Raw genomic sequence first — 23,951 nt, 5'->3', positions numbered from 1 at the left:
GGAGGAGCCCGATGTGGGGCTTGATCCCACAACACTGGGATCACGCCCTGAGCCGAAGGCAGACGCTTAACCGCTGTGCCACCCAGGTGCCCCAGAGAGAGAGACACTCTTAAGCAGACTCCCTGCTGAGCAGGGAGCCTGATTCCCCAGGGCTCCATCCCAGGACCCCAGGACCCCAGGACCCCAGGATCATGACCTGAGCCAAAGATAGACATTTAACCAACTGAGCCACATAAGCGCCCCTAAGTGATAGTTTAGAGATTAAATCCTACTCTGGTTTTTTGGTTTTGTTTTTCTTTTTAATGATTTTATTTTATTCATTTATTTGAGACAGAGAGTGAGAGAGAGAGCACAAATGGGGGGTGGGGTAGGGACAGAGGGAGAGGAAGAAGCAAACTTCCCACTGAGCAGGGAGCCCAACACGGGGGTCTGTCCCAGGACCCCGGGATCATGACCTGAGCTGAAGGCAGATGCTTAACTGACTGAGCCACCTAGGTGCCCCTGCTACTGTTTATTAAAATAATTATCTTTAATACTATTCTCTACATAGAATAGCTCGGTCAGTTGGAACCCATTCTCTTCCTTAGACTGTCTTTATAATTTTCTTATCTTTGGCAAAGTCACTTCGTTATTCTCAGGCTTTATGTCTTCCTCACCAGCAGTAAGAGTATATCTCTCCTCATGTTTCTAGTTGTAAATTATGGAGTATAATTATAGGTGTATAGGTCAGTTTCATCTTCTCCCTTGGCCCATAGATTTCTTTGATCTAATCTTTGAGCAGTATATGAATCTGGCTTTGCTGTTTCATAAATACTGCCTTTGGTGATGGGGATGTCCAACCAAGTGCGGATAGTGATGAATAGGCATGTACCCTCACACCCTCACACCCTCGTCTATGACAAAGTGAGTAAATAACATTTCCTTCCAGGTGAGCAGCCACGGTATATCTCATATAAATGTAATGTTACAAAATGATAGTGTAGCATTATTCATGCTGGGCACAATTGTTGGCTCACCTGTAGGTCAGAAGTTCTGTACAATGGTTTTATTATATGTCAAAAGATTTCTCATCATCAGTAGGCATAAAAGTATTTATTTAAGATAACGTTTTAGAGCAATATTATGCAAATAATTTCTATTTAAGATGGTTATTGTGTAAATAAAAACCAAATAGCGGAAAGCTGTAGTTTGCAACAAATGATACTGAGAATATGGGGTATTTGCCCCCCCCAAAACAACAAAAAGCAAAAGAAAGACCCCCAAACTTGAAGTCTTTATAATGTGTCAAGTTAAAAATCTAGATGAGTAGAAAATAGTAATAGCACAAATTTAAAAAACAGAAGAAAAAATATATAATTCTATATTTAATTCCATAAGCAGCTTTTCTAATGCCTAAAATACGTGAGGTATTTTTATGCATCAATAGAGAAACATACTACTAACATAGAAAGATAAGCAAACGGTATGTTAATTTACAGAGAAATACCTAAGGTACGATACTTTTTAATACCAACCAATCAGTGGATTATTATTACTATTATTATTATTATTATTGAAGATTTTATTTTTTTAAGTACTCTTTATACCCAAAGTGGGGCTCAAACTCAACAACCCCGAGATCAAGAGTCACCATGCTCTACCGACTGAGCCAAACAGGTGCCCTGAGTGGACTATTGATTATACTAAGATCTTTTAAAGTGTTTCTGGAAAAGTTACACGCTATCATAGTGAGAATATTGTGAGTTAGCTCTTCTAGAAAGTCAGTTGGGAGTGTGAACTGATAGAATCTTCTCAGAAAGCAGTTTGCAGTAGGTTTGAGAACCTTAAAAGTATTTACTTTCAGAATCAAAAGTTTTTTTGACTCATTTCATATCTCTGACACTCTACACACAAATATTTTGTCCCCAGATTATTTCAGTGTTATTTTAAGGAGTGGTAATTAGAATCACCAACGTTGCCAATAATGTTAGTACTAAACAAAATAAAATGGAGTGTTATGTTAGTGTTAAGATTTTTAAGAATTTTTTTTTTTAAAGATTTTATTTATTTATGTGACAGAGAGACAGCCAGCAAGAGAGGGAACACAGCAGGGGAGAGGGAGAGGAAGAAGCAGGCTCCCAGCCGAGGAGCCCGATGTGGGACTCGATCCCGCAACGCCGGGATCACGCCCTGAGCCGAAGGCAGACACTTAACGACTGCGCTACCCAGGCGCCCCAAGATTTTTAAGAATTTTTAATTTTATAGGAATATATTTAGTAGAAGCCATACTTAGGAAAAACAACAACAACAAAAAAACCCCACCTCACCCCAACATGTATTCAGATAGAGCTACTTCTGAAGGTGGGATTATATAGTGGATGTTGTGATGTGGCTTTAGACTTCCCTTTAGGACTGATGGCCCTGATCCTTCCAGCTGCTGTGAGTGTTTGAGGCTCCCTGGCCCAAGGTCTCCCCTTTCTTTGGGAGGGCCATCTCAGCTCCAGAGCTCCCCAGATGCAGCTGCACCAACGATCAGCTCTCCCTTTGCTGAATCCTGCGCCCCCCATGTCTCATGGGTGTTGATATTGAGAATACTCTTCAGTAAGCCTGGGTGGAAATCTGAATCTGTTTCATGGGGATTTGACCTATAACAGATTACAAGAGATTTCTGCCTTTTTTCTTAAAAATTCTGTTTTCTCCTGTTTAAAATCAGGGTTGAAACCTATATAGAAAGAATGGTACCTTTAAAAAATGGTTACTCTTTTTATATGATAATCTAAGGCCAGAAACTAGGAACTTCATCTGATTCCAGATGCTGTAGTAAGACAATTGAAGTGATAAGATTTTTTACTCATCCAGCAGAAATAGTACTTTAAGACATCTGTATGTAACATAAGATTTGCTATTTGTGTTTTAGTGTAAAGAACTGGCCAAGTCTAAGGCAGAAGTGGCCTGCATTGCGGTGTATGAAACAGACGTGTTTGTCGTTGGAACCGAGAGAGGACGTGCTTTTGTCAACACTAGAAAGGATTTTCAGAAAGATTTTGTAAAATACTGTAAGTGTTGTATTGTTCTCTTTTGTATTTCATAAATACCGTGCCTAAATATTTGTGGATAACAAGTGTCTTATTTTAAAAGCAGAATGAGAAGATTTATACTAAAAGGACTTTCTAAAATGTCTAGAGACATTTCAAAATGCTCAAAATGTCCCTGACATGGTAATATATAAGGGTAAATACTGAAGAGTTCAAGAAAAATGGTGAACGTTTATCCTGTGTTCCTTGCTTGGCATTCCTTTGGATAAGTGGCACACCTGAGAGAGGAGGTGGAGAAATGTTGAATTGATTAAGGATTCTTATTTAAGGATACAGTTATTTTCTTGATAGGTATCTGGCATGTTCAAAGCAAGTCTTTTTCTGTGCACGAAATTTGTGTAAGCACACTGCAAAGTTAAACCGGTCTCTCCGATTCCCTCCATAGAATCAACTTGTCAGAGTTCTCAGTGCGTTTTGTAGTCCTCCGATTGGGAGTTCATCCAGTTGGTGAAAATACAGCTCCACAGGAAACAAATGCAGTAGAGAAATTTGCTGTAGGCTTTTACTGCCTATGGTCTTAAACAGTCAGGCTGGTTTTGTATCTGTTTAACCTCACACTGCCTGCCGGTTTCACATTGTCTCAGTGATACAGCCTCTTCTTAAACATGGAAAGAGAATGAAATGGTGGGGATGTCTGCAGGCGTACTGTGTCTGTGTGTCTGTGTCTGTCCGTCTGTCTGTAAATGCCAAACTTAAATTTCCATTATCATGTTAGATCCAATTCATGATTGAGCAGATTGTGGGTGAATAAAATAGTTTTCTCAATTCATTAATTTCAATTCTCAATTGTATTTTTAGTCCTTTTAAAAAAAGCATATCTTCTCTACACTGCAGGCCCCCCCCTCCATGCCCCACTATAATCTTTTAAGCTTTATGGTAGTATAATCTTTTTAAATTTTTTTTCATTATTTCTGATCGTTTTGAGAATTTTTAAGGCTTTGATCATGTTTATGTATTTAAGTTTATAGTAATAATGTTGTTTTGATTATGTGTATATCAGCTGCCATCTGTCCCATGAATACTATAATCCCACTGGCAGCTGTGTTTATACTCCCGTTCCCTATACCGCCTTGCTTATGTGGTTCTCCAGTGGTTAGAACTAAGCATTAGGGGAATTGTCCTCAGTTGCAAATTGTAGTCCCTGCCTATTAGTATTCATACATTCTTTTTGTTACCAATCATTTAATGCCCTAGAAATAATCTTTGGATGTAATTCTCAAGTATGTAATATTTGCTTATATAAAGTATTTTGCAGGTAAGAATCCATAGTGGTCTTCTGAAACTTAGCCCATAGGTTTATGAGTCAGTTTTACAATTTCTTGGGGGAGAATTCTCTTTCCCAGGGTTTGGAAAAGCACTCTCCAGGAGCAATGAGATGATATTAATCACTCATAATTTAAAATGTTTGAATTATGACAATAAGAAAGAGAAACAGGTGAAATTTATTTTCGTGGTTATAGTTTAACTGGATTATTTAAAACATTGTTCTTCAGCATGTAATCAATATAAAAATAATTAATGGGATATTTTGTATACTCTTCTGTACCAAGTTTTCAAAGTCCAGTATGTATTGCAAATTTATCACACATCATAATTTGGACTGGTACGTTTCAGGTGCTCAGTAGCCACAGGTGTCTAGTGGCTATGTGTTGGACTTTATGAATCTGGAATCTTTTTTGTGATGGTGATAATCTCATATTTAAGTTTGTAGGTGATAAATTACTCTAAAGATACTTTTTTTTTTAAAGACTACTAGTTAATTTTTTACAGAATTTTTAGTTACAGCTGCAATTATTTCAGAGAAAATGACCGTTTATGTTTTTTATTCATTTGTTGTAGTTTTTATTTTGAAATGTCCCCTCCTCTCCTTTTTTTTTTTTTTTTAAGATTTTATTTACTTATTAGAGCGAGCGAGCATGCGTGCCCACACAAGGTGGGGGAATGGGGAGAGGGAGAAGCAGACTCCCTGCTGAGCAGGGAGCCTGACACCAAGCTCACCCTGAGATCATGACCTGAGCTGAAAGCAGCCACTTAACCGACTGAGCCACTCAGGCTCCCCTCTTTCTGTCTTTTTATAACAAATCATAAATATTAGAATATTAGAAAAAAGTACTCTTACAGAGAGGCAAATATTAAGGTAATGGATATGAGCCTTTTATATCATTGTTTTTACAGGTGTTGAAGAAGAAGAAAAGGCTGCAGAGATGCATAAGATGAAATCTACAACCCCGGCGAATCGGATGAGCGTAGATGCTGTGGAGATTGAGACGCTCAGAAAAACAGTTGAGGACTATTTCTGCTTTTGCTATGGTAAGGTTATACGCTTGAATTTTCTAATGGAGACATTATATAATTGAGTTTGCTAACGGGTAAATTGTATAACTGGTTTCACAGTCAAACTGCACATTTTTGACAAACCGATTGGATCAGTTTCCGAACATTGGGTTAACATCAGGAATGACCTTACTTTCCATTTATAGTTTGAAGAAACCCAGAAACAAACAAATGTACCTATTAGAGCTGTGGGGTAGGTTTTTTTTTTTTCCTTTTTCTTTTTACGAGCTGTTTTAGGTTTATAGGAAAAGGAAGAGGAAGGTAGATTTCTCATGTACTCCCTGGCCCAGTACCTGCATAGATTCCTGCCACTGTCAACTCCTGCCTCCCCAGAGAACCTACATTAACACATCATAATCACCCAAAGGGAACTATTTATTTTTGCCCTGTGTGCTGATCTCATCACTTTCTTGAAAAAACCACCTCTTGTTAGTACACACACATGGTAAACAAAGCTCTTAAGAAAGACAGTGGAAGGGAGAGGATACTGCTTACACTGTGAGGTTCTAGGTAAAATTCATCTCTGGGGAGTAGGGTTCCTAGCGTCTGTGGACTCACTGCCTGATAGACACAGACAGGCTGGTAGAACACAGTCAGTTGTATTTATGTAGTAAGTTTTCGATGTGAATATTGGCCAAAAATCCCTTGCTAATTTGTGGTGACAGTTGGACCTGTCAGGTTTCCATGTTCTAAGGCTGAACTGTATATGAAAAGATTGTATTATACCAGTGTGAGGCCATTGTAAAGAAAGACAGTAGTGCAAGAAATCAACCATTGTTCCTTTTATTTTGTGTAGGTTTTGTATAAATATTTTATATACTTTTCATTTTGGCCTTTTGGATCTGTTTCAGGCTTAGAACTTCTTTTTTTTTTTTTTTTTTTTTCAAGATTTTATTTATTTATTTGACAGAGTGAGAGACAGCCAGCAAGAGAGGGAACACAAGCAAGGGGAGTGTGAGAGGTAGAAGCAGGCTCCCAGCAGAGGAGCCTGATGTGGGGCTCGATCCCAGAACGCCAGGATCCCGCCCTGAGCCGAAGGCAGATGCTTAACGACTGAGCCACCCAGGCGCCCCTCAGGCTTAGAACTTCTAACATGGGAATAGGGCGCTCTGATATTTTGAATTTGTTTTGAAATCAGATATTACAAAACAGCATGAATGCCATTTGTTACGCCATGATAAACTAATGATAGTTTTGTTTTTTAATCTCAACATTTAATGATGTTTATCCTGTTTCTGCTTCACCTCTGTCCCTCACCCCCAGGGAAAGCTTTAGGCAAATCAACAGTGGTACCTGTTCCATATGAGAAGATGCTGCGAGATCAGTCCGCTGTGGTCGTGCAGGGGCTTCCAGAAGGAGTTGCCTTTAAACACCCTGAGAACTACGATCTTGCCACCCTGAAATGGATTTTAGAGAACAAAGCAGGGATTTCATTCATCATTAAGAGGTGAAGTCCTTTATCCCTTACCCATCAACAGTTTAGTATATAAAGTTGAATATTCGGCTTATTTTAATATATTTTTAAAATCCTTGTTTACGGTGGGAGTCATTTAGATTTATGCTTTACAGTACTTTTGTTTCGTATATTCATGTGTAGTTTTTCATTTTGTTTTAATGCAGACCTTTCCTTGAGCCAAAGAAACATCTAGGTAAGTGATTACTTTGTTTCCAGATCGTTCCTAAACCTGTTGGGCCAAATTAAACACATTTTACTGATTTCTCTTTTATTTTGAGGATATGATGTAAGACATCACATCTGAGTAGGGTGTTCTATATAAACCAATGAAAAGTCCCTGAGCTGAAAAAATAGAGACTTATTTTTTGTTTTTAGCTCTGCTGCTTTATGGCGTAGTCAAGGTTTTACCCTGGCAGCGTGTTCGATCATATACTGGATCTGCCCTCATTTCCCAGTATTAAGAGGATGACTTAATTACCTAGTGTTCGTTGAACAGGCATAGAATTGCTGGGCACAGGATTGGGTGGGGAGGGGATACACAGCTGTGCCTCAGGCATTAAAACTTTGGAGTGCTGGTAGTTTAATGGAAGAGATCAAAAGCCCATAAAGTCACCACAGCAAGAATATAACCTACACGCTGTACAAATGGTTAGAGAAAACACTGTGGAAGTTCATTGGGGGAAGGATTCGTTTATCACCCAGGAAGGCTTTCAGGTTGAAGAGGGCATTAAGATGGGCCCTTGAATGAGGAGGTTTTCAACAGGACTTCCTTTTGGGAGGTTTGAGCCATTTCATTTGAAGGAAAAAGTGATTTTTAGAAGACTGGTGCCTTTGGGAGGCAGGTTTATTTGAGACTTTTGAAAATGACCATTACCAGTGGCAGTCTGTTAACCAGCGTAAGGAAGAAAGGACAAAATAATATACACACACCCATATTTTATTTTTTGTTAAATAACCTTTGTTTTCCTCTCATCATGATGAAAAAATTAATATTTTAGATGCTTTATTGAGGTGTAATTGCCATGCCATAAAATTTGCCTGTTCTAAGTATATAATTCAGTGGGCTTTAGTAAATTTACGGTGACAGAGTTTACAAAGTTTTACAGCCATTGCCATCTAATTTCAGAATATTTTTATCCTCATCTGTGTTATTTCCATGAATGTTCTATAAATTAGATACATAGTGTGTATCCTTTTGAGATTGTCTTCTTTCACTCAGCATAGTTCAGTTGAGGCTCATTCATATCCTTGGGTGTATCAATAGTTTACTTCCTTTTTCTTGCTGAATGGTAAGTATTCCCACATACGAATGTACCACTCATTTATCCATTCACTGGTTGATAGGCCTTTAGACTGTTTCCACTGGGCTGTTATGAATAATACTACCATAGACCTACCTGAGTAAGTTTTTGTCTGGATATATGCTTTAATTTCTCTTGGGTATATATACCTAGGAGTAGAATTGCTGAGTCTTAGACTAATTTTACATTTAGTTTTAGAAAACCCGCCAAGCTGCCCTTCAGGTGCGTGTACCATTTTATGTTCCTATTGGCATTGTCTGAGGGTTCCAGTTCTCCACATCCCTGTCAGCACTTGGTACGGCCTTTTTGGTTTTAACCATCCTAACGGGTGGGAAGTGGTGCGTCCCTCATTACTAATAACGTTGAGTATCTTTTCATGTGCTTCGTGACCATGTATATCCTTAGGAGTAAAGTCTGTTCAGGTCCTTTCCATGTGTTTTAATTGGGTTATTTGTAGTTTTATTATTGAATTGTAAGAGTTCTTTATATATTTTTGATACAGATATTTTCTCCAGTTTTACAAGTTGTCTTTTGACAGTGTCCTGTGAACAAAAGGTTTTAATTTTTACAAAGCCAGATTTATTCTTTCATCACTTGTGCTTTTGATCTTGTATCTAAGATTGTTGCCTGACAGAAGGTCATGAGGATGTGTCGTGTTTTCTTCTGTAGGTTTTATAACCTGAGTTGTTACATTTGGATCTGTGGTCAGTTTTGAGTTAATTTTTGTATATGGCACATGGTAAGGTTGTACATTCCGTTTTTTGCATGTGGCTATCCAGTTGTTCTAGCACAGTTTGTTGAAAAGACCGTCCTTTCTCCCCAGCAGTGCTTCGGCATTTCTATTGAAAGTGAGTTGACCCTGCCTATTTGTTCTGGGCTTTCTGCGTAGTGGATCATGTTGTATGTGAATCAGGACAGTTTACCTCTTTGCAATCTGAATGCTTTTTATCTTTTAATCTTGTTACTCTAGCCAGAATGCCCAGTACAGTATCAAATGGCAGTGGTGTTAGCGGACCTTATGTTAGCTGTTTTTTTGTAGACATCCTTCTTAAGACTGAGAAAGAAAACATTTATTGTCTTGTTTAACTTAAAATTCCGAATTTTCTTAAGCAGTATTTTTTTTCCTGAAGTGTTCTAGGTTAGTTTTAATCTGCCATTTGTATTTTTTGAAGTCTTCTATTCTAGAAACTTCTTTTGAAACTTTGGGGCTTGTTGTTAACTAAAGAATGTTTCTATAGGGTGTTCACACTGAGTGGTGCAAGTGGGGGCGGGGGGGTGTTGTATGACTCTGCCTTTTTATCATATTGATTGTAAAAATAATGAGAAAGTTGCGATTATAATGGGATGTTTTTCAGTTTTTAAAGTTTTTAATAACTTTGTTGAGTTATTATTTTGAAAGATTTTATTAATTTATTTGAAAGAGAGCCCACGTGAGTGGGGGCAGGGGCAGGAGGGAGATGGGTGAGCAGACTCCCTGCTGAGCAGGGAGCCCAATGCGGGATCCATCCCAGGACCCCAAGATCACCGCTTGAGTGAAAGGCAGACGCTTAACCAGTTGAGCCACCCGGGTGCCCCTTTTTGAGTTATTATTGACATAAAATAAACTACACATATTTGCAGTGTACAGTTTGATGAGTTTTGATACATGTATACACTGAAAACCATCAATACAGTCAAGACAATGAACATATCTTTCACCCCCAAGGTTGCTCTCAGCCCTTGGTAATTCCTTCCTTTTGTTTCTCCCTGCCCTTAATCCCAGGTAACCATTGATGATGTCACTGTGGATTTATTTGCATTTTCTAGATTTTTAAAATAGAAATGGAATCATAGTAGGTACTTTTTTTTGGTTTTGCTTCTTAATTTTGAGATTTATCTGTGTTGCTCGATGTATCAGTAGTTCATTATTTTACTGATGAGGTATTCCAGTGTATAGGTACACTATGATTGTTAACCCGTTCACCTGTCCATGAAAATTTGGGTTCCATTTCTTGGCTGTTAATAAAGAAAACCATGAATATTTCAGTGCAAGTCTTCATGTGGACATAAATTTGGGTAAATGCCTAAAATTGGAGTGGCACGTGGTATTTACATATATACTTTTTTAAGAATGTGCCATACTGATTTTCGATGTGATTTACTCCCATTTGGTGTTCCCACCAGCAGCGAGAGAGTCCCAGTTATTCTGTATCTTCATCACATTGGGTGGCATTAGTCTCTCTTTACCTTTTTTTTTTTTTTTTGCAAACATAAAATTCATGTTTTTTTTTTTTTTTTAATATGAAATTCATGGTTTTAAAGTGTACAGTTCAGTGGGTTTTAGTGTATTTCCAGGATGGACAACTGTCACCACAATCTAATTTCAGAACATTTTCATCACCCCCAAATAGAAATCCCGTACCTGTTAACCAGTTACTGTTTCCTAGTTCTGAGCCAGATGTATCCCTAACAGAAATCTCTGTCAGCACTCCTGTTATCACTGGAGGCTTTGTCTATATTGCTGGAGTAATAGTACGTTGCTGTATTTGTTTTGCCAAAAAAAAAATTGAGTTTTTTCCTTAAGGGGAGAGGGTGCTGCTGGGTGAGGGGATGAAAGCTGTTGGATGGTCGTCATCCCCATTTCCCTTCCTTATGGGGGAAAGTGAAGGACACCGTTGTGTGCATTCACACGGCACTCACCCCAGTGTGACCCAGAGCTGCAGGTGCTCCTGTCCACACTCATTCTCTGTTAGGGACTTTGGAAATATTAGTCCTGTTGCAGGTGTTGGCAAAACCTAAATCTCATGATTTCTTCTGTACACAGGTGGTCGTGTGATGGTGACAGATACTGAAAGGTCCCTGCTGTCTCCAGGTGGAAGGTAAAGCACAGTTCATCAGTACAGATACACCTCACACTCCAGCGGCTCTAGGTTTTAGACTCTGGAGGTATTAGAACACTAAAAAGGCCCATGTCACATGTCTTGAAGGTTAATATTCAGCTGATTCATTTGGGGTCCGATGAACATGCAGTTTTTGACTGAGTAGTTCCTGGGGGAAGCTAAAAGGATAGATTGATAACCACACTGGGAAGAGGAGGGCGGGCCTTCAAGGAAAGTGGAATTTGCAAGTTATTGTGCTACCCTACATCGTTATATTTTTTTCCTCAAAAGGTTGATTGGAATTAAAGTACTAAATTCAGTGGACAAGTTACATTTATGCAAGAAATAAATACGTAAATTTAACCTTGAGTCAGGTTTGCAGTAAGCTTGGTCAGGTGAGTGATTCTATGTGTTGATATGTGGGTGGTGTGTGGACGGCCCGCGCCAGCACATAGCTTCATCATGCCTTCTTTTCCTTTCAGCTGTGGCCCCGTCAAAGTGAAAACTGAACCTACGGAAGATTCTGGTATGTACCAGTGCTTTTAAGAATCCACTATGTAAGGGAGCCTAAACCTTAAAATAGAAGGTTTTATTTTGACTCATAATTTACTGTAATATTTTGAGGAGAAGACAGAACAAATTTATTCCAACAGTGACATTATTTAAAAAAAATTTTTTTTTAAGATTTTATGTATTTATTAGAGAGCACAAGCAGGGGGAGCGGGAGAGGGAGAAGCAGACTCCCCGCTGAACAGGGAGCCTGATGCGGGACTTGATCCCAGGAACCTGGGATCAGGACCTGAGCTGAAGGCAGAGGCTTAATCAATTGAGCCACGCAGGCACCCCAACAGTATTTCTTAATGTTACCAAATATTATACTAAAACCTAAAAAGTTTATTTACTGAATGGTTTGCAGAAGTTTGTTGCCAATTACCCATTGGTAAACAGAATTTGTTACTAGGTTCCCCCCTCCAATTATATAGAAATAATAGTGTAAAATGTCAGCTCTTTCTACAGTGCTTTTTACACAAGCCAAGCAAATACCTCCTTACTCTTCCTGCCGCACCCGCCTTTCCCCTTGTTTCTATTCTCCAAGGGGACTGCTTTTTACTCTGCGCTGTTTTTGGTGTTCAGTTTCTTATTTTTAAATGTCATGCTTGTACTCTTACTTCATACAGATTTTTGGGGGTAGCTTTTTGAGATACGGTCTCTGTGCAGCCAAATTCACCTGCCCTAAGTATAAAATTCCGTGATGTTGGGTACATACTGAGTTTTGCAGTGATCACCACAAACTGTTGTTGGAACATTTCTGTCAGCCCAAATGGAAACCTGGTACCCATGTAGAAACTCTGTTCCCGCCGTTAGTCTAATCTTGGGTTTTGTAGGTCACCTGGACACTGCATGAGTGGAATCCTGCAATAGGGAGTTCTACATTTTGCTGCTTTTACTCTGCATCATGTTGGGAGGCTCATCTTTAAGAATAGTTGTACTGTAATTAGGTCGTTCATACCCGAATATTATTCCATTGTGCAGATACACTACCTTTTCTTTATCCTTTACCATTTGGTGGACATTTGAGTTGTTCCCACTTTTTGGCTCTTCTGAATAACATGGCTGGGAACATTCACATATTTGTTTTTGTGTGGAAATAAGTCTGTCCTCATTTCTCTTGGGTAGATAGATACCCAGGAGTGAATTGCTGGTTCTATGGTAACTCTGCTTAACTTACAAGCAGCTGACAAATTGTTTTCCAAAGTGGTATACGTTCTTAGCAGCAGTGTACGGGGGTTTCAGTTTCTCCATATCTTGGCCAACATGTGGTGTTGTCTGTCTTTTTTGATTATAGCAATTCTAGTGAGTATGAAGTAGTATCTCATTGTGTGGGCTTTTTTTTTTTAATGCTTTTGAATAGACATTGTATTTTTAGAATAGTTTCAGGTTCACAACAAAATTGAACAAAAAGTAAAGAGGGTGTTTTCATGTATCTTCTGTCCTACACATGAAAACCCTGCCTCCCACGATTAACATCCCACATCAGAGTGGTATTAAAAATGATGAACTGTTATCACCCGGAGTCCATAGCTCACATTAAGGATCAATCTTGTGCATTTTGTGAGTTATGATAAATGTATAATGATGTGCACCCCCAATTTAGTGTCCTACAGAATAGTTCCACTGCCCTAAAAATCCTCTGTCCTCTGCCTTTCCATCTGCCTCTCTTCTCTAACAACTGGCCATCCATCACTGATCTTTTTACGCCTCCATCATTTTGCTGTTTTTAGAATGTCCTAGAATAGTGATTTTATTTATTTATTTATTTATTTATTTATTTATTTATTTATTTATTTTTTAGATTTTATTTATTTATTTGACAGAGATAGAGACAGCCAGCGAGAGAGGGAACACAAGCAGGGGGAGTGGGAGAGGAAGAAGCAGGCTCCTAGCGGAGGAGCCTGATGTGGGGCTCAATCCCATAACGCCCGGATCACGCCCTGAGCCGAAGGCAGACACTCAACCACTGTGCCACCCAGGCGCCCCTAGAATAGTGATTTTAATTGCATTTTCCTAACAATGTTGAACATCATTTTGTATGCTCATTAGCTCCTATATTGGTTTAGTGAAATGTCTTTTGAAATCTTTTGCTCATTCTTTAATTATGCTGTTTGTTTTCTTTCTTTTTGGTTATTTATTATTGAAGTAGAGTTGACATACAATTTCATCAGTTTCAGGTGTACAGCATAGTGATTTGACAATTCTCTACATTATTCAGTGCTCACCATGATAAATATGGCCACCATCTGTCACCATCTAACATAATTACAGTATTGACTATATTCCCTATGCTGTACTTTTTATCTCTGACTTATTTATTATGTAACTGAAGTTTTGTAGCTTTTAATCCTTTTTCCCTATTTTGCCTATCCCCCCATGCACCTCCCCTCTGGCAACCACCTGTTCTCTGTATGTAAGAGTCTGTTTGTTCATTTGTTTTGTTGTTTACATTCCACCTACAAGTGAAATCATATTGTCTTACTCTTGTCTGACTTCCTTCACTCAGCATAAGTAGGTCTATCTGTGTTGTCACAGATGGCTAGATTTCCTTCTTTTTTGTTTCTCCTTTTTCTTCCCTTTTTCTTTTTATTGAAAAATTTTTTAAATTATAGGAGTTCTTTATATATTAGGGATACAATTTTTTAAATCAGAAATAGTGTTTTGCAAATAAGTTTTCTACTGTCTGGCTTGTGTTTTCATTTTCTTAATGGTGCCCCTTGAAGCCTAGAAGTGTTTTCATTTTGAGGCAATTCTGTTTTTCCAGTTTTTCTTTTATCACTTGGGGCTTTGGTGTTACATCTGAGAACACCTAAACTCTTTGCCTCACCTGAGGTCATGAGGAATTTTACACTGCTGTGCTTTTCTTGAATTACAGAATTTTAACTCTTATGTCTAAGCCTCAGGCCTGTTTTGAATTCGTTGTTGCGCGGGTTGCCAGGGAAGGGTCTGATTTCATCCTTCTGCGTGTGGACACCCTGGTGCCCCAGTGTCCTTTGGGTGTCCTTTGTTGAAAAGCAGTACAGTCCCCATCGGATCGCCTCCACACCTGTGTCAGACAGCAGGTGACCAAGTGTACTTCTGTTCCCTTGAACTCAAATGCCCAGTCTTAGACCAACACATTGTGGCTCATGTCATTTGAAGGCTTGGTTTTGTTATCTGTTAACATATGGAACAATGAGGGTATAATTATTTTACTGTCTCCCAATACATCTTCCCCTTTCCCACTTGGACCATCTAGTTAAATTGACTTTTACTGTTCAGATTCTTTGAGAACTGAGCACGATCTTGGATATTTTACTTTAATGTTTGCTTTCTTGCCATGTTCCATTTCTAGGATGCAAGTGGTTTTGCTTATTTATAAAACATACAGCTCTTCTTGACTGGATTACAATTCCATTGATAGGATTTTTTTTTCTTTTTTTTCTTTTTTTTTTTTAAGATTTTATTTATTTGGCAGAGAGAGAGAAAACACAAGCAGGGGGAGAAGGAGAAGCAGGCTCCCCACCGAGCAGAGAGCCGGACGTGGGGCTCAATCCCAGGACCCTGGGATCGTGACCTGAACCGAAGGCAGATGCTTAACTGACTGAGCCACCCAGGCGCCCCAGAATTTTTTTTCTTATTCTGGTTCTGTGAATGAAAGCAGGTTCATCTCTTAAAGATAATACAGAATTTTGAAAGATCTTTTATAGGAACATATAATTTGCTTTAGGATTGGCAACAAGAAGTGGACATTTACTGCATTTTTTTTAAAAGATTTTATTTATTAGAGAGAGAGAGAGAGAGAGCACAAGCAGGGGAAGCAGGAGAGGGAGAAGCAGACTCCCTGTTGAGAAGAGAGGCGGACGTGGGGCTCAGTCCCAGGACCCTGGCATCACGCCCTGAACCGAAGGCAGATGCTTAACCGACTGAGCCACCCAGGCGCCCCAAGAACTTTTTACTTTGTTGTAGTAGAAGGTGGTCAAGGGTCATCTTACTCTTAGCATGTTGACTTCATTTTCCCGGGTCCTGTCGTCTAACCCGTGGCTCGTGTCCACCCTCCTTAACCTCACCCCCACTCTGACCCTCCCTCTTGGGCTGTCACCACTCACGCTTGCCCCCTCATCTAGCTCCATCTCCTAAAGCCCTCGCTCGGTTTCCCCTGCCCCTCCTGTCAGTCCTCTTCTCATTCTGCCACCCTACTCTGCGTCACGGAACCCCTGACGGAGCTGCCTAACTTGCTCAGTGGCACCCACTGTGTTGGGGGTTAGTAGTTGGGGAAAGGGGAAGCTGTATTTTTTTAATTTTAATTTATCCGCAAGAGAGCAAGACAGGAAAGGGACGAGCAGATTCCACGCTGAGTGCGGAGCCCCACTGGGGGCTCAGTCCCATGACCGTGAGATCATGACCCGAGGCAAAATCAAGAGTTGGACACTAAGCCGACTGAGCCACCCCAGGCGCCCCACGAGGAAGCTGTATTAATTGTGCTGGTGTGTGTGCTGGTGTGAGATAGGGGTGGTGAGGAGAGAGGGAGAGAACGGGAACTTTTGTGTATGTTACAGATAGGCCAAGTCTTAGTGTTTTGTGCAAGAAAGGTAGCATTGAATATCTGTATTGGGAGGAAGTATTTGAATCTATTACACTATTTTACAGAAGGTTTTTCCCTTTCTTTTTCATACCACAGGAGATCTGTTTTGCGTTTAGCTTTTAGTTGATTGCACCTAAATCATCATTTTGTAAATTGTTTTTTATTCACGTATTATTTCCTGAATAGTTTGTATCTAAAAATAAACATGCTGAATTGAGAAAAGTCCTATTTTATTGAATTCTTTAATGATCTTTATGTACTGGATATAATAGCATTTCTATCGTAGAGGTTTTTTTTTCTCCCTTGTACTTTGTATCCTCATATTCTCAATTTATCCTACGATTTCTTTTAATATTTCCACTTTACTTTCTTTTTTATATATTTATTGGGTATAACAGTCGTGGTCCAGTCAGGAGAAAAAAAACCCATACCAGTTATTTGAATGGAGAAAATTTACTTTAAAGATGAACTGGTTATAGTCATTAGCTTTGTAACAAGAAGGAGTATGCTGAAGTGTCACATAAGTAACAACCCAGGGAATTGGCTGCCACCCCTAGAACTTTAATTTTAACTTTTGAGGTGGGAGACTGTTTGGATGGTGCTGGTATCTGAGGGGATGGGGACTTGCTAAAACTGGTTCTGGTAGTGTTGGAAGTTTTCCAGTGGGTCCCGCTAATTGCTATGGGAAGGGTCTACTTTCACCAGGTTGATGGAGGGTATAAGCACTGAGTGACCCTGATCAGAACAAGATGCAGACAAGAAGCCAAAAGGAAGTCTTGGGTTCATGTTCTTTAGTCTTGTAGCCTCCTCTTTGTTGTGTTCCTTTGGGAGTTTTTGCAAGGAGCCAAACTGGCTTGCAGTCCAGGCTCCAACAGGGTTTCAGAGGCTGTGTCTGGAACTGGGACAGCAGCTTCATGACTGCACAGGCTACCAACTCTGGCTGCTCCATCCACACCCTTCTCCTCATATTTGGACTTTCCTAAAACAGCAGAGCATATGTTCCCAGCTGATAGGATGTAGCTGTCTTTCCTAAGTCAGTCATTTATGCCCTCTCCCTAGAATGAGGACTTGCAGTGTTCCGACAGTCATTGTGCCTGTCTCTGGGAGACTGATTAGTGTACATCCATGAGCTATATTATTTGTGTCTCAAATTCACTCTCAACCTATTTGAATATTCTTTTTTCTAGAGGCTACATGGTAATGGAAACTGAACAAAACTTGTAAAATAATATTGCAAAGTAGAATGGAGAACAAGTTTATATATCCAGATACATTGTATTTGCAGAAAGACACACTCCTAACAAGAAAATATGCACAGTGTTCACATTTCTACAACTTGTCACAAAAATTCCTACCTTTTTTAATTCATTACCCATTATATTGTATTTCCTTTGCCTTCAGTCAGGACCTTAGCTGGTAAGGTGGTTTACTTGGTTGATGTCACCTGAACCTTCATTCCCGAATGGTCTAAATCCCCAATGGATTTGCCTTTTTTGTTCGCTTTCTTGTTTCTCTTAACTTTTACTGATGAACACTGATGTAGTAAAGAGCCCACAGAATCTCAGGGGTTCTAGACTATTCCCTGCTGCTGTCATGGGGAGCACACCCATTTCCCGTTGGTAATTGCTTGTTGCTTTAGGGATAAGTGTTCCTTAGCATGGCAGGCTAGCTCTTTTTGAGCTCTTTTCAGTTGGCGACATTCTCTGCGTGCTTCTCACGTCACAGAAGTGCCAGCACAGGGTTAGTGCATCGCAGAACCGTGTGGTTGTGCTTGGCCTTCCTACATGTGCAGTTAGGCAGTGTGTGCTTTTATGTCTAGCCACAGAGGTCCACGTCCAATTATCTTTCCTAATTGTAAGTAGAGCGTGAGGCAGAAAGGTGTATTTTGTACTCTTGTTAATAAAGAGATTTATTAGGGGGAAAAATCAGTGTATCTTATTAAAATGATTTAAAATTATGCCATTAACTGCAGAGTATTGAGTCATTACAACTCTGGTTTTACAAGTGATTTTCTTCCTTCCGTCCATCTGTCCTTCCTCTTTTCAGAGGGGGGCAGAGGGAGAGGGAGAGAGAGAGACAATCTTAAGCGGTTCTGTGCCCAGCACAGAGGCTGACTCGGGGCTCCATGTCTTGCGCCTGAGATCATAACCTGAGCCTAAGGCAGGTGCTTAACTGACTGAGCCACCCAGGCGCCCCTACAAGTGATTTTCAGTAGTCTGTAAAAGTCTTTTTTATTTCCTTAGTAAGCTCTACACCCAACATGGGGTTTGAACTCATGACTGTGAAATCAGGAGTTGTGTGCTCTACTGACTGATCCAGCCAGGCATCCCTGTAAAAGCATTTTTAATGTTGAGTGAAAAGAGAGTATGACTAATTTTCTTCAAATCCAAAGATAAGAATGTCAGAGAAAAAAGTTAGCAGCAAATAATTCTCAAAAAATTATAGTTAAAACTTTGCTTAGGTTGGATTTTAGATGATTTTTGCCCCTTTTCTACCTAGCAAACTTTTGTCCTTTCAAGTCTTTATGTATGCATTGCTCTGCATTGTTAGGGCAGGAGAGATTTTCCTACACCATCTAACTGCATGCCCTAAAGTGTAATTATATATTTTCATTTGCTTTTACAGGTATTTCCCTGGAAATGGCAGCTGTGACAGTAAAAGAAGAATCAGAAGATCCTGATTACTATCAATATAACATTCAAGGTAATACTGTTTGTACAGTTTTTCTTTCCAAAAGTTATTGGCAGTTGAAATTCAAATGTATCGATTGCCTGACTTCGTTAAATACTATTCTATTGATTGTTTCTTGATTGTCATGCATGCTTATAATTTATCACTGGAATAAGATAGATTTCAAAAAACATGGCGATGAGATAAGTAAACTATCTAAAGGGGAAATGTAAAATAGCCATTAATATTCTTAAAAGGACAAGCAAAGGTTGTGGCACAATTTAGAATTCAGTTCTTTCTTGTGTAATTTGCAAGACACAAGAGGTCTTCTGAACCTCGAATGCTCTATTTGTGCAACAAAAAATACCTGTGTAAGCATTATCATAATCTTAAAAATCTATAAAAGGTAAGACATTAATAAATTTTTAGCTATTATTTATCACTTCGTTCCACATCTTTTTGCTTGCTCATTAGGGAAGCATTAAAGGTTGTGGTTTTATAATGCAGTTTGCTCTTACCCATCATCGGATTTTAGTTTAGAAGACCGTTTTCTGTATTTTATAGTCCGTTTTATTTTTATAGATGCATGAAATACATGAAACTATTTAAAGTATAAAAGCTGATTAGTTTCATTTTCTGTATATGCCTATAAAGCTGTCTTCACTGCAGTCAGGATAATGACATTTCCATAGCCCTCTAGTTTCTTTGTGTTATGTTACAATTCACTGCCCTCCGCAGCCAAGCACTGATCTGTTTTCTGTCATTTGACATGAGTTTCCATTTTTTTAGAAATTTCTATAGGTGGAATCATTATAAAGTATGTACTGTTTTCTTGGGATGGGATGTGACTTCTTTCATTCCACATAATTGTTTTGAAATTCATCCACAGTGTTACATATATCCATAGCTAATTGCATTTTATTGCTGAGGATTGTTCCATTGCTTGGCTGTCTACCACAATTTGTTTATCTCTTTGTATATTGATGGATATAGTGGTTGTTTCTAGTTTGGGGGGCTATTAAAAGCAAAGTCGCTGTGAACTTTTTTGTGTGTGCAAATTGTTGTATGGAAATATGCCTTCATTTCTCTCGAGTAGATTCCTAGAATGGAATAGCTGGGACACATGGTAGGTATTTAATTTTGTAAGAAACCACCAAAGTGTTTTGCACAGTGCTCGTACTATTTTACATTTCCACCGGCAGCGTATAAGTAGTTCCTTCCACATCCTTGCCAACACTTGTCCTGTCAGTCTTCTTCTTTTTAGCCATTTTAGTGAGTGTCTTACAAGACCTCATTTTACTTGTGATTTGTGATTTGCCTAACAGTTGTAGCTCATTTAAAAAGATAAGCCCTTATCAGTTCTGGAGCATTGTAAATGTTTTATGAAGAAATTTATTCTGATTTGTGATCATTTGAATATCTGTATACGTATATTAAACCGTTTCATAGAGAATTCATTATTTTTATTTGTCAGTTTTGAACATTTATTTCTTGTGACATTAGTAATCACATGGCTAAGAAGTTGAGACAGTTCTGTGGAGTTTTAATTAAACAGTTAAAAGTTTGTAAAAAATTGGCCTTTATAAAAGTGACTGTTGATACCTTACTAATACATGGGCATAAATTTAATAAATACTGTTGAATAAAATAGTCTTGTCTTTTTTTTTTACACAGATTATTTTTAAAATAAAAAGTCTGCCTTCATCTTTGGTAGTGTCTGTTGAGAGCTGTATTATTCTCAGCCAGGAGTATAGAAGCTTTTCTGTCCCCTTCTGAGATTGTAGGTTGAGTGATTTAAGGTGGTGCCTGAGAAATGAGGGTTGGAAATCAGATGTCTGTAGAGGGAGGGATTGTTTGAAATGGTAGTATCTTAGGTAGAGTTGAAGAAGGTAGGAGCTAAACAATGTGTGTCTTCTACGTTTTATAAAAATTTTGTAGTTTCACACTTAGGTCTTCGATCAATTTAGGCCTAGTTTTTGAATGGTGTGGAAGATATTTGGTTCAAACTTATGCATATGGAAGTCCAAATTTTCCGGTAGCATTTGTTGAAAGACTGTTCTTTTCCATTACATTACCTTTATATCTCTGAATATTCTATTCTGTTGATCTCTGTGTGCCCTTTTGCCAACTTGATATGTGCTGAGTACTGTAGCTTATAGTAAGTCTTGAAATCAGAGTGTGGGAGTCTACAAAATTGTTCTTTTTTTTTTTTTTTAAGATTTTATTTATTTATTTATTTATTTATTTATTTATTTATTTATTTGACAGAGAGAGAGAGAGACAGACAGCCAGCGAGAGAGGGAACACAAGCAGGAGGAGTGGGAGAGGAAGAAGGCAGGCTTCCTAGTGGAGCAGGGAGCCCAGTGTGGGGTGCCCTGAGCTGAAGGCAGACACTTAAGGACTGAGCCACCCAGGCGCCCCAAATTGTTCTTTTTCAAAATTATTTTATTTTAGCTCCTTTATTTGTAAAAATCATCTTGGTGATTTGTTCAAAGAGCTGTGGGGATATTGATAGAGATTATGCTGAATCAGTACAGCTCATTTGGGCTAATTCCTTCCATGCCCAATCTTCTGGTTCATGACCATGGTTTCCATCTCTTACCTATTTAGCTTTTCCTAGATTTCTTTTATCAGAGCTTTGTTTTCTGCGGAGAGATCCTGTAGTGCACGTTTTGTAGGATTTACATCGAAGTATTTAATGTTTTTTGTTGTTACTGAAAATGGTACAGTTCTTTTACATTCCAGCTTCCAGCTATGGCCAATTCATAGAATTATAGTTGATTTTTATTTAATTTAATTAATTTATTTATTTTTAAAGATTTTATTTAATTGACAGAGAGAGAGAGAGATAATGAGAGAGGGAACACAAGCGGGGAGAGTGGGAGAGGGAGAAGCAGGCTTCCCACTGAGCAGGGAGCCCGATGCGGGGCCCAATCCCAGGATCCTGGGATAATGACTCGAGCTGAAGGTAGACACTTAACGGCTGAGCCACCCAGGCACCCCTACAGTTGATTTTTAGGTACTGACTTTGTACCTTGTGACTCAGTTAAAATTCACTTACTAATTCTAGCAACTTGTGGGTAAAATCTTCGGGATTTTCTAAGTAGATAATGTCATTCCTTCCATTCCTTTCCTTGTGTTAATTGCGCTGTCTGGGACCCTCTGATGTTGTATAGTAGTACTGAGAGTAGACATCCAGATCTCCAGTATAATAGCTGTGGGTTTTTGGTAGATGCCCATCATCAGTTCGAGGAAGTTCTCTTGTGTTCAGTACTTATATTGATTGGATATTGAATTTGTAGAAGGTCTTTTCTATATCTCTTGAGATGTTATATGGGTTTTTCTTGTTTACTCTGTTAAAATGGTGATTGATATTACTTTTCAGATGTAAAAAGAGCCAGGCATTACTGGGATAATAAACCCTGCTTGGTTATAATGTATTCTTTTTATGTATTATTGGTTGTCCTTAAGAGATACGAATCAGAAGACTTCTTTTGTTTTAAATGTCTTTGTGTTTGGTTTTGGCAATACTGGCCTCAGTAAAATGAATTGGAAAGTGATGTGTTGGAAGAATGTTTTTGTAGAATTTGGTACTGTTCTATTCGTTAGTGTTTGGTGAAATTTGCCAGTGAAGCCACTTAGACCTTTTGGTTTCCATAATGGGAAGTTTTTAAACTCGGTCTGTTTTTTAATTTTTAAGTTTCTTTTAATACTTGCAGGCTGTTCAGAGTACGCATTTCTTCTTGATTGAGCTTTAACAGTTTGTGTCTCTTCCGGAATCTGTCTACTTTGCCTTAAATGTTCTTTTTTTATTTTAATATTTGCAAGGTCTATGATGCCCCTCTCATTTCCAGTTTTTTAACGTGTGTCTGTCTGTCTGTCTTGGTTGCCCTGGCTCAGGGTTTCTCGAGCTTGTCAGTATTGACGTTTTGATCAGACGGTTCACTGTTGCGGGTCTCTCTCTGATGCTATGAACTGTAGAACGTTTAGTAGCTTCTCTGGCCTTTACCCACCAGATACCAGTAGTATCTCCCTAGTTGTGACCATCAGAACTGTCATAGTTACGTGCTGTAATCACTCCCTGTGCAGTGGGGACACAGTCACTAGCAGTGGAGAAGCATTGGTCCAGCTCTGGAGCTTTTACGTAATTTTTCTTTTTTCTCGGAGATCCAACTTTTACTTTCAGTGACTTTTGCTCTTAAGTTTCTTTCTGTCTTTTTTCTTGTTTTAAGAGTCTCTTTCTCTGTTATTTTTTCCCCTTTACTCTTTTCTTTTGTTCTGAAATTTCACATATGAGTGAAGTCATAGGATATTTGTCTTTCTCTGACTGACTTATGTTGCTTAGCGTAATACTCTAGCTCCATCTGTGGGGCTCCTGGGTGGCTCAGCCGTTAAGCATCTGCCTTCAGCTCAGGTCATGATCCCAGGGTCCTGGGATCGAGCCCCGCAGCGGGCTCCCTGCTCGGTGGGAAGCCTGCTTCTCCCTCTCCCACTCCCCCTGCTTGTGTTCCCTCTCTCACTGTCTCTCTCTCTCTGTCAAAGAAATAAAATCTTAAAACAAAAACAAAAACAAAAAAAACCTCTAGCTCCATCCATGTCATTGCAAGTGGCAAGAGTTCATTCTTTTTTATGGCTGAATAGTATTCCATTCTCTCTATAGTCCACATTTTCTTTATCCATTCAACTATCGATAGACACTTGGGATGCTTCCATAATTTGGCTGTTATGATGTCAGTAATGCTGCAGTAAACATTGGGGTGCACATATTCCTTTGAATTAGTGTTTTTGTATTTTTTGGGTAGATAGCCAGTAGTGTGATTACTGGGTTGTAGCAGGAGAAGTGTGTAGTTTTAATTTCCACATACTTGTGGACTTCTTGGGTATCTTTCTATTACTGATTCTCAGTTTACTTCTATTATGGTTGGAGAACACTCTTTGGATAATCTCACTTATTTTAACTTTGTTAAGGTTGACTGACAGTCATTTAGCTCTGCTATCCCTGCTGCTATTTCTGTCTGCTTGTTGTAGCAGATATAGTATTGAAATCTCCAACTGACTCTGGATCTGTTTCTCCTTTCTGAGATGCTTTCTGAAGGGCTGCTGTTAGGTGCCAGTATCCTTAGAAGCTCCTTCCCTTGGGCT

At 39.0% G+C, this 23,951-nt stretch overlaps 1 protein-coding gene across 6 annotated transcripts in view; it reads left to right on the top strand.

The window, feature by feature from the left end:
- GTF2I (general transcription factor IIi) overlaps positions 1 to 23,951 on the top strand; it is a 98,287-nt gene that overhangs the window by 22,963 nt on the left and 51,373 nt on the right. For all 6 annotated transcript variants that reach the window (XM_026515952.4, XM_026515953.4, XM_026515955.4 and 3 more), the window contains exons 3-9: positions 2,897 to 3,035; positions 5,250 to 5,384; positions 6,672 to 6,855; positions 7,029 to 7,057; positions 10,969 to 11,023; positions 11,506 to 11,549; positions 18,765 to 18,842. In XM_026515952.4, the coding sequence (XP_026371737.1) occupies positions 2,897 to 3,035; positions 5,250 to 5,384; positions 6,672 to 6,855; positions 7,029 to 7,057; positions 10,969 to 11,023; positions 11,506 to 11,549; positions 18,765 to 18,842 (664 nt within the window). The remainder of the gene's footprint in view (positions 1 to 2,896; positions 3,036 to 5,249; positions 5,385 to 6,671; positions 6,856 to 7,028; positions 7,058 to 10,968; positions 11,024 to 11,505; positions 11,550 to 18,764; positions 18,843 to 23,951) is intronic.

Source organism: Ursus arctos, unplaced genomic scaffold (genome assembly GCF_023065955.2).
Source record: "Ursus arctos isolate Adak ecotype North America unplaced genomic scaffold, UrsArc2.0 scaffold_2, whole genome shotgun sequence".
In the NCBI taxonomy this organism is placed as follows: Eukaryota; Metazoa; Chordata; class Mammalia; order Carnivora; family Ursidae; genus Ursus; species Ursus arctos.
Note: the sequence above shows the minus strand (reverse complement) of the source record. Positions and strands in the feature narration are given on the sequence as shown.